This window comes from Ochlerotatus camptorhynchus, unplaced genomic scaffold, assembly GCF_037179485.1.
Source record: "Ochlerotatus camptorhynchus isolate MF236.1 unplaced genomic scaffold, CSIRO-AGI_Acam_v1.1 ptg000062l, whole genome shotgun sequence".
NCBI lineage: Eukaryota > Metazoa > Arthropoda > Insecta > Diptera > Culicidae > Ochlerotatus > Ochlerotatus camptorhynchus.
The window spans coordinates 4100637-4116375 of NW_027040552.1; the positions used below are offsets into that span (position 1 = coordinate 4100637).

The following is a 15739-nucleotide window of genomic DNA, read 5'->3' on the forward strand; positions in this document are numbered from 1 at the left end:
ACAACTCGCACGAAAATCAGCTGGTCGGAATGTAAACACACATACAGCACTATGTTTCTCAAAGAGCACGTGTTAAGGCCGTTGAGTGAGGTGCGAGAGCATGTCGGGAGAACATAACGCCAGGCCGCACACATGTGCATGTGCACGCGCTTGCAGAAACGAGACATGTATATAAAGCGTGGGCAACAACCCCGAAGTAGGCGCTCGGCAGACATCTGGTGGAAACGTTGAGAACTAGAACGCGTAACACCACGGCGTGCATTCGCGAGCGGATTTGAATGCGGACTCTGCGACTGAGCCCGGAGGGTTTCTTTTGCTTTTATCTCGAGTGCAGGGAGCGAAAAGGTATGTTACATTATGTTTGTTTCAAATGTATCACAGTCTGACAATGGACATTCAGGATTAATTCGGAAGCAGTCTATCAAAACATCCCTTTGCTCTGACATACAATAAAGTAAGCTGTGAATCGATCTTGAAAATTTACTTTTGTTGAAACCTATGGCTTTTTTCAATCTCAACGGGCATGATTCACTCCATGGATTCAATCATGGATCCACACAAGGATCCAAATCGTTCACAAACTAAATTGAAGACTCTTTGACTACAACAGACTTGGAGCATTTCTATTGTAGTATTGTCCCATATCTAAAGAAGCTCTGTTTCCTGAAATTCTATTTCAAATTAAATCATTGGATTTTTCTGTAAGCAAGATTGTACTAACGGTGGGAAGTAAGTAAGGAAAGAAAGGTATTATATAAAGCAGCGTTTCTCAAACTTTTGGGCAGTTCCACCCAAAATCGGCCAATGACCAAATTTGAGTGTTTCCAATTTAAACGGAACTATGCCTACATTTTCTGTAGGGAAAATATTGCGGTTACTTAAAGTAAAAGCTATTTGAGAAAAACGCCTGTTGGAGCGAGAATGAGAAGCGCTACCCTACTCGTTGCAACCGCAAGCGATTGAATTATGTTAATTACCAAATAACACCTAATGGCACTACAGTAATATATGTGTATCTCTCCTTTACTGTATTCTAAAGGGAATGTTCTGGGCCTTCTGCCTTTTGTTCTAATGGGTATATAAACGCCACACAGATTAGAAAATAAAGATCAAGTATTGAATTTTTAGAAGTAGTCCATGATTTAACGCGCTGTTTTTTGGAGCTCACGCTAACATATGGTCCTTCGAGCCGGATCAGCGAACATTTCGCCGCGAATCACGTATTCTGTGACCGCTAGTGCCCGTGAATAGGCCCCGTTGCCACCCTACAGGTCCCAAGTGCTTCTGCTGATCGGTACCTCAGTGGAGCAGAAAACAAAAGGTGTGAGCAGTGTTTAAAGAGCAGTTACTTTTTGGACAATACCTAAGTGCGCGAAATCCACAAAGATGGATAACCTCGTCCGCGATTGAAAATCGCTCGAACCGCGATTAACACGCATCTTCGATACAGTGGACAAAATAAGGCCAGATGCGGTTAAAGAAGTCGATATTCAAATCGAGCTGGACGCTTTGAGTGAGGTGTGGGCAGCCTTTTGTGCAGTGCATAAGAAGATTTTGGATGTTAATAGAGGATGAAAATGCCCAACAAACCCCACCGCATGACGTCATGATGCAGCGCGCCGACCAACAGGCTGAATTTCTACAAATAATGTCCACCAACGTGGCCGCCTCTTCCACTACTTCTTCCGTGGTACGTAACAACGCCGCTGCATCCCCTTTTCCACACCTCAAGTTGCCGCGAATGAACATTCCTGTCTTCAGCGGTAATTTTCTTGTTGTTTATTAATTTATTTGATAAGGCTCAACCGAATTAACTTTACAGAGCCGAGGATTCTTGTTCACTATACAATACACCTTAAAACCATAGTCAAAAGGTACAACACAATAAACATTTTATCTTCCGCTATCCAATAAGCCTCCTCCACCAGAACGGGAGCCGCTTCCAGTGGTTTCATTGTATGGCAAATTCGCCAACGGTGGTCAGAGCGCTTCCATTGCAGGAATGGGCGCACTCACACATTCATCACGAAACGGTTGCTTTCCAAAGTCGACGACGCATCGACTGAAAGAACTGCTGATGAAGAACAATAAGGAGGACCTCACAATGGTTGCTGTCGAGTGACACACATTGAAAGTGGTCTGCTTCTGTCGACAGGCGAGTGAACACTGAGCGGTAATTTTCTTGAGTGGCAGCCTTTTTATGACTTGTTCGACAGTTTGGTTCACCAAAATCCAATGCTGAAGGATAGCCAAAAGCTGTACTTTTTGAAAATAAATCTCGCTGGTGAGGTGGCGTCGTTGATTTCGCATCTGAAAATCGAGGATGCCAATTACCGGCCACGTGAGATTGCTAACCAGCATATTAAGCAATTTCTAGCACAGCCAACGATGACATCATCTTCTTCGCATGGGTTGCGATCGCTACATGACGTGTCGGATGAGGTTATCCGAGCTCTCCAAGTAATGGATAGGGAAGATTGTGACACATGGATCCTGCTTATTCTCAGCAAAAAGGTTGATCTCGACACGAAACAGCTGTGGTGCCAGAAGATTGCAGAAATGGAAGAAGCTGACATCACTCTGCAGTGCTTCCTGAAGTTCGTCAAATCCCACAGTTTCACTCTACAGTCAGCGCAGCCAACAAAGCCAAAAGTCAGCGTGCCCTTCAAACAACCTCTAAAAAACCTCAACCCAGAGGTGCCACCGCATTCGTCGCCACGAACCCTCCGTTCTGCAACGTGTGCACTAGACTGATGCAAAATTTGAAATTTTCGCTCCACAGTGTTCAAACGGTTTCAAATCAGGTCTTGATAAGCCTCCGAAAGTTTAAACTCATTTGATAAGAAACTGACTTGGCACAAACCATTTGAAGTTTATATGGAAATTACTATGGGAAAAGAAAACTTTTTGTTCATGGTCTTTTAGCCTTTTTACATATTGTACTGTTAACAAATTCTATTGCTATTATTATGGAAATTTTTATAAGCTACAACTTTGTAGAAAATCGTTTTTCAGCCAAACGTCAAATTAAATAGTTATTAATTGTTTAAGAGATTGATAATCTTATGGCAAGATTAAGCAACTGTATTGTGGGCAACACTGTATTCTGCAGTGTGACATAGTAGCCATGATTTTTGTCCTCTATTCTTAGCGCCATAAACACCAATGTTGCCTGCTGAACAGTTGATTGAGCATATTCATAAGACATCAGTGACTTGAATCATTAATAACTTTTGTTCTTTACATTTGATCGAAAACTGGTTTTCAACAAAGTTGTAGCTGAGAAAATTTTCAATAAGCTCAGCTATCATTTTATAAAGTAGAGTGAACTGGTGCATTTTGAGATAGATATGAACCTAAATTATGGTTTTTCCATAGTAATTCCCATATAAACTTCAAATGGTTTGTGCCAAGTCAGTTTCCCACTAAATGAGTTCAAATTCTGGGATGCTAATCAGGGCCCAATTTGGAACCGTTTGAGCACTGTGGAGCGAAAATTTCAAATTTTGTATCAGTCTAGTGTGCACCAAACAAAACCACCATCTCTACCAATGTGGTAAGTTCATTCACATGAACCATGACGATCGACTCGCTCACGTAAACAGGATGAAGCTGTGGAACAATTGCCTGAAAGTACATCCCGGTGAAAGCTGCAAATCAGGTACGTGTAGGATATGCAACTTACCTCACCATACCTTGCTACACCCGGCGTCGACATCAGCAAACTCACAACCAGGAACATCATCATCAGTCATGGCCCAGGCAAATCCCGGACCACCAGCCCAGTCCTTGATTTCAGCCCTCGACTAACAAACATGCCTCGATGCGTCTAGTGTCCTCCTTGCCACCGTAGCCATCAATGTCTTGGATAGCCATGGACGCCCACACGCCTGCTGTGCCGTCTTGGATTGCGCTTCTCAAGTCAGCTTCATCAGCGATAGTTTTCGCAAGCAGCTCGGCCTCAAAAAACTAGCAGCCGACATGGCATTTCTTCTACATCAGCCCACGCTGACAAGTGTGCCAAAATCATCATCTCCTCGCGTTGCACGGACTATTGTACCTCCGTGCCTTGCATGGTGTTGGAGAAAATCCCCAAAACGCTTCCCTGCAAGCCAGCGAATATCGACGATTGCCCTATTCCAGGATCAATAAATCTGGCCGATCCACTCTTCCATCGCCCGGATCGTACCGTTCGAGATGAGTCGGGAAAATTCATCGTCTGTCTCCCTTTTTTGCTCGACCCACATCAACTGGGAGAGTCGAAAAAGGCTTCACCACATCGAGAGAAAGCTTGACCGAAACCCGCAGCTTAAAAATGAGTACCATGCGTTCATCCGTGAGTATATTGATCTCGATCACATGTCACTCGTCGATAATGAAACCACAGCAAACAAATCGGTTTATCTCCCACACCACTGCGTGGTTAAAACAACAAGTTCTACCACCAAATGTCGAGTCGTTTTCGATGCTTCGGCAAAGACTACCAGTAGTCTCTCATTGAATGACGTGCCCATGTGCGGCCCAGTCGTTCAAGATTCACTGGTCAATATTTTGATCCGATTTCGCTTCCCACCAATCGTTCTTGTTGGTGACGCGAAGCAAATGTATCGCATGGTTTGGTTGAATATGCGCGATCGTAACTTTTTCAAGGTCCCGTGGAGGTGGACAAAGGACGAGGTTATAAGGGAGTATCGTCTAAATACGGTCACTTTAGGGACTAAAAGCGCATCCGGTTGAGAAGGCGGTAGCGGTTGAGAAGGCGGAAAAAAGCAACTACGTTGATGACGTTGTCACTGGTGCGTCGTCCGAAGAAGAAGCAAAGGTGCTAGGTACGGGAACAACTCACCGAAATGTTTGCGGTCGGTGGATTCCACCTTCGGAAATGGGCCTTGAACAGCGCAGCGGTATTAGAAGGAGTTTCTGATGCAGATTTGGAGGTGAAAATTCCTATAGAGGAGAACGGAAGCAGTACCATCATGGCCCTCGGAATGCAGTGGCAGCCGTGCAGTGACGAGTTCCATTTTTCCTACCAGTCTACCGAGATCCTTCAGTCCACAACACGAATCATCCTATCGCAAATCGCCAGTCTTTTCGACCCGTTTGGATTTCTTGCACCAATCATTTTGAAGGCAAAGCTAGTGATGCAGCGGATGTGGGAGCTGAAGGTGGCCTGGGATGCAACTCCTCCCGGTGAGTTAACCAATGATTGGTAAGTTTTGGTCCAACAGTTCTCGCTTCTCAATTCGTTTCAGATTCCCTGAAAAGTGATCGACATGAGGAATTGGTCTCGTCTCTACCTGCACGGCTACTGCGACGCATCCGATGTGGCAATGGGCGCGTGCATCTACATTCGAGCCGTGAACGACGACGGCAATACTGTGCGCTAAATCTAAACTGGCACCTATAGGCAACGGCAGAACGACTACTCCCCGTCTGGAATTGAGTGCAGCGGTTATTCTTGCACGACTTACCTCAAACGTGAGAGCTGCTCTTTCTCCGATTCCAAAGTCGTCTTGGCATAGCTAGCTGGCGGCGCTGCAAGGTGGAAGACATTTGTGTCTAATCACGTTGCGGAGATTTCACTTATCTGCTCTCCATCATCTGGTATCACGTAGGCACTCAGTACAATCCTGCAGATCTGGTATCTCGTGATGTATTTCCTGATTAGCTTCAATATAACCCTCTCTGGTGGCATGAACCCGTCTGGGTACCATCGGAGACGAACAGCGGATCATCACCAAACGGCGATCTCGACACTATTGAACGACGGAAAATAGATAAAGAGCAGCGAGTCACAGCCGTGGTTTGTTTCACTGTGTATGATAATAGTTTATTGGATGACATGATGGCCAGGTACTACCCGAATCTCCAGCTTCTGCTTCGTATAACTGCCCGAATGCTTCGTTTTGGACACTCTGAGAAAGTGTCTGCATCACACACAACAGCAACATTTTTCCGGAGAACTCAGTCGACTGCAAAGAAAGTTCAGCGTCGAACGTAGTAGTCTGCTACATCAACTCAATCCGTTCCTGGATGAAAACGGTCTCGTCAGGGTGGGCGGAAGGCTGCAGCAATCGGATTTGAGTTACGACAACAAACATCCGATCTTGTTGCCCCGTCATTCGATATTGACTTCGCTCATTCTTCTCCACGAACACCAAAAACATCTACACTGTGGACCTCAGTCGTTACTTGCAGCTTCAAGGACAAGGTTCTGGATATTAAGAGGTAGCAGCGCTACCCGCAAAGTTTTCCGTGATTGTATAACATCGTCCTGTTCGTTTGCCTTGGAACGAGAGCTGTGCATCTGGAAGCAGTTTCTGATCTAAGTGCGTCTTCATTTCTCGCCGCCTTCACACGGTTCACCAGTTGGTACGTCGTACCCAGCAAGATGTACTCCGACAACGCTTCGAATCTACACTTCGGTAACTCTACCAGCAGATAGATGCCACCGAACACAGCGACGAGGTCAACGACTTCCTGACCAATAGACGGGTGCAATGGCTCTTCATACCCGCTCGCTCTCCACATCATGGTGGGTTGTGGGAGGCTGGTATCAAGGTTGCGAAAGGGGTTTCTTAGTAAAATTGCAGGTAATTACAACTACACTTTTGCAGAATTAAGCACTCTTCTCGTCCAGGTAGCTGCTTGTATGAACTCGCGTCCGATCTCCGCGATTTCGGACGACCCCACCGATCCACAACCCCTTACGCCCGCACACTTCTTAATCGGGCGACCTCTTGACGCTCTCCAGGAGGTCAACCATTTGGAACAGCAGATAGGCTCGCTGTCAAGGTGGAACTATGTGCACCGTACCGCTCAAGATTTTCGAGCTCGGTGGCAGTTCGAGTACGTGCTATCGCTCCAACGCACAGTGGTCTAAAAGTGCCAAAACGTGTTTTTTTAGTTTATGCAAAAACGGTCCATTTAAGCCATATAGTGTCTTGTGCGAAGTTTGTGCTCTCAAAAAGCCCCTTCTTTTAAGCTTAGCCATTTCAGGATTAATCCATCTAGCAGGGAGATGAAAAATTTACTTTTTTTGTTTGTCGAGATAGCAAAATGGTGTCTTAAGCAAAGTCTTAGACAATACTAAAACAAACATTTTTGCTCAAGACATCAACCCTCTATCTCTTATGTTTACAGAGATATGTCATTTTTTGGTAAGAGTCTTCAGAAAATCAATTTTTGCAAATAACTTTTCAGGAAGCAATTTTCTTACATTAGTATGTTCTACACAAATGTTTGTTTGAAAAAATACGCCATTTTGTCTTGGGAAGCAAGTTCTTATCTTCAATATTTCTTGAGATATTCAAGGTTTTGATCCAAAATTAGCACTATTTCCAAGGTCAATAGCTCAAAGTTGGGCAAAATTGGGCAAACCAGGTTGATTACATTTGAAAATATACTTAAAATGCAGCCCAATGCATACCAAATCATTAGTCTTCTTTAGTATTCTCTGCCAATCTACTTATTACCAAACTATAGGGTCACGACTTTCCGTATTATTATGCTACTGTTGTTTTTTTTTTATGAACATTAAATACAACATTACTACCTCAAATTATTACTACCCATATCTGAATATAGTTATATTTCATCAACCATTTCATACAATATCAAAGAAAAAAAAATATTTATCGTTACCCATTTCCTCGTCACTTTCAGAATTGTCGCTTACTTCTGTTTCACCATCGGTTCATGCATCGGTAGATGGAACTAGAAGCTACGCAACCCAATTTTTATTTTGGTTCCCTGCAGTTCTCCTCCAAATATTAAACAACTCACGTTTGTCAATAGTTTCTAAATATTTAAAATAAACACATATTTTCAAACGTTTCAAATAGTGATCAAAATAAATTGCACTTACCTGAAGAAACCAAAAAAGATATTTCAGAGCTTATTATCGTGATTATATACAACCGCTTACGTTCGAAAGCCAATGACACATTGCTACAGACACCGGGACTCAAATAGTGGGAGGAACAAGGACCAATGTTCGTTCAGTTAACCGGTTACTAAAACAAACACCGAGAATCACATTCCGGGAAGAACATGAACCACTGTTCGTTCAATCAACCGGTCACTATTACCGTCCTTTTTAGCACTACAATAGACACCTGTCACGAGAACCACTGTTTATTCAGTCAACGAATCACTACAATAGACACCACGAATCACTTTCTTGTCCTGTCAACCGCTCACTACAATTTAGAATTTGGAATCAAAACTGTTACCACACGCGGCTTTGCAACGCCAACTCTTGTTTTGCACGCCTACTTCGATTTAACCGAATTCGAATTTTCGTTCTTCAACACCAATAGTAAGTGACGTATGAAGTAGCCTCTATGTACAAATGCAAGAAAACGATTATCTGTATACGGTTTACTATAGTTTGGTAATAAGCAGATCAGCAGAGAATACTAAAGAAGACTAATGATTTGGTATGCATTGGGCAGCATTTTAAGTATACTTTCAAATGTAATCAACCTGGTTTGACCAATTTTACCCGACTTTGAGCTACTGGCCTTGGAAATAGTGCTAATTTTGGATCAAAACCTTGAATATCTCAAGAAATATTGAAGATAGGGACTTGCTTCCCCAGACAAAATGGCGTATTTTTAAACAAACATTAGTGTAGAACTTGCGCGTTTCACACCAAATTGGACTAATAAGCGCATTTTCACTTATTAAAAAGTGTGATAAAACTTCAAGTTTACGTCTAATCGTCTTGGTGTCTTCGGTGCACTTATCCTTATGATGCAAGCAATAAGTGCTCCGAAGACATCAAAACGATTTGACGGAAACGTGCACTTTTATCACACTTTTTGCATTTTTGGGACAGTCCAGTTAGAGATGCAATCAGCAATACTAATGTCAAAAAATTACTTCCTGAAAAGTTATTTGCTAAAATTGATTTTCTGAAGGCTCTTACCTAAAAAAAAATAACATATCTCTGTAAACATAAGAGATAGAAGGTTGAGGTCTTCAGCAAAAATATTTGTTTTAATATTGTCTAAGACTTTGCTCAAGACACCATTTTGCTATCTTGACAAACAAAAAAAAAGTAAATTTTTCATCTCCCTGCAAGGTGGATTAATCATGAAATGGCTAAGTTTAAAAGAAGGGGCTTTTTGAGTGTACACACTTCTCCCAAGACACTATATGGCTTATATGGAACGTTTTTGCATAAACTAAAAAACGAACGATTTGGCACTTTTAGACCACTGTGCAACGGCTACTGTGTTACCTACCTGACTTATAACGAATATACGTTGTATACGAGTACCTCGAATAGAACGTATGACTCGTCTAATTTTGTATAGCATTTGCAATGTAAAATTAGACGAACTATACGTTGTATTCGGGGTACTCGTATACAACGTATATTCGTTATAGGTCATGTAACACAGTAGCAACATGGCAAGCATCATCCCCTAATGTCGCAGAAGGTGATTTTGTGCTCCTTGTCGACAGGGTTGCTTTCACTCACTTGCTATAAAAAAATGATTTTTGGATGTGTTTGACACATGAAATCTGTCAATTTCGCTTTCAGAGTGTTACTATCAGCGATTTTATGATTCATGAGCGTTCACTTAGAGTGAGCGCTCGCGAGTCGTTGAATCGCTGATTGTGACTATCTGAAAGCGAATTTGACAGGTTTCATGAGTCAAACACTAGCCTTTCAACTTATTCTTGTATCAAACAAGTACAAACTATCATTATAACATCTAATGATTCCAAAATTCCGAAAAAAATTATAGCAAGTGAGTGGAAGCAAGCCTGCTTGTTGATGGCAACGAAAAATCGCAGCGGTGGCCCCTGGGACGTGTTATGGAGCTTTTCCCGGGGAACGATGGACTCGTCAGGGTTGTCTCGGTCAAGACAGCCAAGAGTGTTTTCCGTAGAGACGTCAGAAAGGTTCGACGATTGCCAATCGACAGCGACGAGTACGTTCCAGGAAGACATGGGACGAAAGTTTGCCGATAGTTTGTCCGCCTCGCCGTGTGTGTCACGCTAACAACGCCTTATCCTTGAAAAATCATAATAGGGGAAATGGATGTAACGTTGGCCTAAATGCGCCCATACATAAATTCAGCAATCGACTAAATTTTCAATAGCAACCAAAAATATCCATTAGTACCGTCCCAATGACACGTTCATCTAGATTAAAATTATAAATAGTAGATTGTTTGCAATGGGCCAAATATTAGATTCATAGGCCAACATTTGAGCCTATCTTCAAAGAAATTCAAAAACTTTTGTGTTCTGTGCTCGCTGGAGGAGGAACAAAAAGTTTTTCGTTTGTTAGAACGCTTTTTGTTCAATTTACTAAGTGAATTTACTACTTAAATTATGAGAATTGTGTTTTGCATAACAGCGAGAAAGTAAAAAAAAAAAATAACCAGCATTCTCATGTCCAGGACCTTTTAGAGGAGCCAAAGTTAGATCCATTGTTGGTTCTAAGATGAGGAGCAATGTTTGTGAAAAGTTTTCAAGTGAAAATGGTATGTTTAGTTACTGATTACCGTATTCAATTGTTAGGGAAAGATGAGCTTTAACCAATGCGTATGTTGACGGTGGAATTTCGTTCTCAGGACAATTATTTCTCGATAACTTTTTCGAAGGGATATATCAGCTATTGTAAACAATGCATTTGATTGTCGATTTGGCGTAACTGGTAGCTCGCTCACATATGCTAACGTTACCATCAGTTAGGCGATTTTTTCCTACCTGCTAATGGTGTTAGTAAGCGGGTGCGAGCTACCAGTTACGCCAAATTGACGATCAAATGCATTGTTTACAAAAGCTGATACGTCCCTTTGAAAAAGTAGTCGAGATTTGTTGAAATATGATTAAAATTATCAATTGGTGACAGCTTATTAGCCGCAGGTTAGGGACATGTACCTTATTAAGCAAATAAAAAAAATATTTCAAAATAAACTCTAGCGAATACAAACAACTTTACTCAAACCAAAATAATTGTATGAGAAGAAGTTCCTAGTAAGTTGATGATTTTGCCGGATTTGCAGATTTGTCTAAAAGGATGACATGCATCAAATTTGCGCATGAGCAAAGAAGTAAGAAGATAATGTTTGTTTGTTAAAAATCATAAACGATATTAGTGCGTAAATTTGGATTTTCCAACGAATCAAAACCTTCCAAAACAAACCAATATATACCGGTATGGACGGCTAAAATAATAAAACAAATTTATTACGCCTCCGCCTAGGTCTAAATCCAATCCTCTCCCAGCACTGTAGCCTACAGTTTTTATGCTATGTTTATATGTGCATTGATAACACGTATACTTTAAAAAATCTTATGGGAATAATCATTAATGAAGCTTGAATTTTTCATGATTAGCTTGCCTAATTTGAAAATTAATAAATGTTTAATTCCTACATGTACGCGCTTGTTGAACATTTATCACGATTATTTTGCCGCGCAACAAATCAAACATCTATGTGTACGGAGCATAATTTCTCAATGTTCGCATCAGCTGTCTTAGATTGGCAGATAATCGAGCCAAAGAACCAACAACTTTGGCTTCAAACAAAATGTTCGTGGATGACGTTTCTGCCACCGGAGTGTCTAAATCATGCGGGTGATTAAAAATCAATAATGGAACAAACGAATTTTTGCACCTCCTTCTTCTCCCTCAATCACGGCTGACGATGACGAATGACTCAATCAGCTGCTACCTACGACTCAAATATTTATCACCCCACAAAAAAAAACACACACACAAACATCTGGCCAAACGGTGGTGGCGTCATGTTACACAATTCCCCATCACAAACATACCTGTCGCAATTCCACCCGCGCATATTCCACCGCATCGTCCAGCTCCCCAATGCTGCTAGCCGTATCGGTAAAATCGGTATCGCTGTACTCCGATCCCGTCAGATAGGGCGGCTCGTAGAGGTACTGTTTTCTTCTGATTTGGACACTTGGAGCCTTCGGAGCTCCACCCGGCGTAACGGTTCGCACCGATTCCACGTCCGATTCGGCCAGCACTTCCCCCCCGGGGTCGTTGTTACTAGATTTGAACTTCACATCGTTGTTATTCGTTTCCACCACCATCAGAACTACACTGCCCTGACTGCTGCGGCGATCTACTTCCGAGTTGGGCCTGTGGTGGAAATCCACGGCCACTTGGATATCCTTCTGTACGACACATCCCTGCTCGTCACCACTGCTGATCACACTCACATGCCTGGAATCGGTCACACTTTCTTCACCACCCCCACTCAAATCACAAACCTGTACCTTCTTCTCATCAGGCACATGCTCCACAACTTCTTTGGCAACACTGACTGCATCTTCTTCCTCCCGCGTAGCCTCCTCCACGGCTTTCAACTCCAAGCTCCTCCGATTCTTCCGTTTCTCCGCAATCTTGCTTTGCTTCCGTGGAATCCCATTGGCCACCGACTTGCGGCTGTCTTTCGATTTGTACTGTCCACCAACCGCAGGCTTCTTGCCGCCATTCTTCGATTCAGCAATCGGTTCTACGCCGGCTGGCAGTTCATCGACAGTTCTGCTTCCGTTCGGTCTGGATCCCGGATTTAACAGTTCGTAAATCGTCGGAAAGGCACACTGCAGTCCTCCTTCCTTCAGCTGCTGAAAGATCAGGTACGAGGTATCCGTGTAGCGTGACTTAGGCTGCAGAAGGAAAGGCATTTTGTTTGTTAGTTTATAGAACACTAGTAAATCAAATCAAAGCAGGCTTGGGTACCCGCTTTGTCCTTCGTTCTGAGAGTTTCGCGCACGGTCACTGACAACTATCAACTGAAGGTACGCAAAGATTGTGACAACGCACGGCCGACGACGATTGCCTGTTATCAATGCTCAATTTTTTTTTATGTTTTCGGTTGCTGATAACAGCGGATGGATGAGTCAAAACAGAATCAAAAAACAAATTTCTGGAATAAGGTCAACGTATATATGCTTGTTTTGAGCGTTGAGCGGATTACTTCATAGGCGCAATAACCTACTGCGATTAGAATGCTGGGGGAAATATCGATGGAAGGGAAACGAAGGAATTGTAGTAGCCTAACCACAGAGTGGTAGGAAGAAAAATATGAACACAGTTAAAAACACGTGTTCTTTTGCTACGGGGAAATTTAGAGGGTGGGGTGAATGAAAAATTATTGTGATTTGTGTAAACACTTGACGAGAAAGGAGAGGAGCGGAAATGGACCGACAACGACGAAGAAGAGCAATAACATTCCGGCAGTCTGTGTCTCATCACCTTGATCTTGTTTTTATGGTCTTATACATTTTCAATTGGGTGTGCGTGCCTGCATCCAGATGTTCTCCGGTGCATCGACTTATTGTACGAGGAAATTCTACTTTTTCACAGCTAGACCTGAGCGCCGGTCGCTATGATTGTGAAGTGAATATTGAAAAGATAATTGAAAAGGACGTAAGATGAACCTTATACAATTGTTTTTATTGACAATAATCGTATTTTCAATACATTTTTTACTAACGTCAATACATTGATATTGAAAATATTTCAATATATATTGAATAACACGTATCAATACGTGTGGGGGTCGCTTAAGGGCTGGGGCTCGAAGTTATGTCAAGGTATTACCAAGCCTTAGGTAACGGCTTAGATTCCAAGTCTGGTTTTGACAACCTTTAAGCGAAGCCCACACGTATCATTATATTGACACGAAGGCGAAATATTGACAATAATATTGATGGTAATAGAGAATACAGAAATATTGTCAATACGAATGTATTGACGTCAATATACAATGTATTGACAATACAAATATTGTCAATAGAAGCAATCGTGTAGGGTCCACTCAGTGCTGTGGTTGTGGGTAGTCGAGGGTAGTCGACGAGTACTTAGCTCCAAACCGAAAAAAAAGTTTACAATATAGGTATAATAGAGCAATCCAATCCAATATACATGTTCAGGTGGAAATTGAAAAATCGGTAAATTTGAAATGACAAGCGCCCCTGGTAGACAAGTTCAGAGAAAAATTATCAAAATCGTTAAATTTTAAACGGCTTGTGCCCCTGACATACACATTAAGGAAAAAAAAAAAATATTCGAAATGGTTTGCGCCCCTGATAAGCATGTTAAAACTTATTAAAATTGTTCAATTTGAAGTGGCTAGCGCCCCTGATATTCCTGTTCAGATTTTTTTTTATACATGTTAAATCTGAAAATATATAAAATTTTAAATCTTAAATCAGAAAATAAAATAAAAATTAAAAATTTGAAATACTCTGCGCCCCTGACATACCAACATGATCTGGGATAAATAATTGTTAAATTTGAAATGATTTGCACCCTTGGAAGACAACTTCAGGAAAAAATTGAAAAATATGTAAAATTTGAAATGGCTTGCGCCCCGGGTAAACATGTTCAGGTAATAATCTATCAAAATAGCTTAATTTGGAGTAGCTTGTACCCCTGGTAAACATGATCAGGGAAACATTAAAAAATATAAATTTGAAATGGCTATAGTAACAAGGCAAGGTAGACAGGTTTACGGAAAAATTTAAAAACAAACATGGTAAACATGATGTAGGAGAAATTTATACATAATATTAAATTTTAAATAGTGGTGCCCCTGGTAAATATGATCAGGGAACAATTTGGTAAAATTGGAAAATGCTAGCTCCCTGGTAAAGCATTTCAGGTAAAAATTGATAAAAATCTTAAAATCTCCTGATGGACACGGTCAAGAAAAATTAAAAACAGATATTTTTAGCTTAAATAGCTACCGCTCCTGGTAGAAAAGTCCAGGGAAAAAATTAAAAAAAAGTTACATAAACATTTTCAGGGCCCTCTAAATACACGTTCAGGAATAAAGGTGACAGGCACGAATCAGGTTCATGATCTTCTGAGATACCCCTTACAATCTCTCCCCAACAGGGGAGTTTGGTAAAGGAGATGATCAACCCGATTCGTGCCTTCCTCAAAATTGACCTTTGCTTGCTTTCTACTCTCTATATACAATTTTCACACTACCGTACTCTAATACCCCGTACAGACTATGGCTTATATCATATAATATAGGCTGTCTTGCAATGAGCACTCATACATCTAGTTTTCATTGGAAATCCTATGTATGAGAGCTCATTGCAAGACAGCCTATATAACATGATACAAGCCATAGTCTGTACGGTGTATAACGGAACCACAGACAAACAGACATAACACTCACAATCACATTCATCGCAAATAATGTTTTAGTTGGGAATGTGCTTGCATTTGTCATGGTGGCGCCACTGAAGCATTGAGCAAGCCACCACATTTTGAACTTATCAGTGATGCCAGTTCTTTCTCACGTCTAGTTAGTAGATGTTGAAAATGATAAGTGGCCAAGGCATTCCACTGGAGACACATACCACATCTGACGAATACAGAATAAAAGTTGTCGGATATTACATCAAAACTGCTGCACAGTAGTCATTCCGTTCCTAATATTACGTTGTACGATGCACACATAATTCGAGAACAAATCATGTTGATGACTGTAATATTCTATCAACTTTTACCAGTTATCGATGTTCAATACTTCACCATGAATATCATTGATTGATACATATTATTTTTTTTCTCCTGTGTACACATTGATGTGATGAGCGGTGGTAAAAAGGGCATTAATAAGTGATGCATTACCACCGACAAACCGACATGAAACTAAAACTTAACTCTTGATCGAGAATCCATAACGGTGGATTCAAATGTGCAGCGATCCCATCTGTCAAA

The 15739-nt window shown here is 41.5% G+C and overlaps 1 protein-coding gene across 6 annotated transcripts in view; it reads right to left on the reverse strand.

Annotated features, from left to right (window-relative positions):
* Window positions 1-15739, reverse strand: part of by (blistery) — an 854610-nt gene that overhangs the window by 419419 nt on the left and 419452 nt on the right. For 5 of the 6 annotated variants that reach the window (XM_065239770.1, XM_065239771.1, XM_065239775.1 and 2 more), the window contains one exon: window positions 11806-12663. The exons of the other annotated variant lie outside the window; for it this stretch is intronic. In XM_065239770.1, coding sequence (XP_065095842.1) covers window positions 11806-12663 — 858 coding nt within the window. The remainder of the gene's footprint in view (window positions 1-11805; window positions 12664-15739) is intronic. 6 annotated transcript variants of the gene reach the window in all.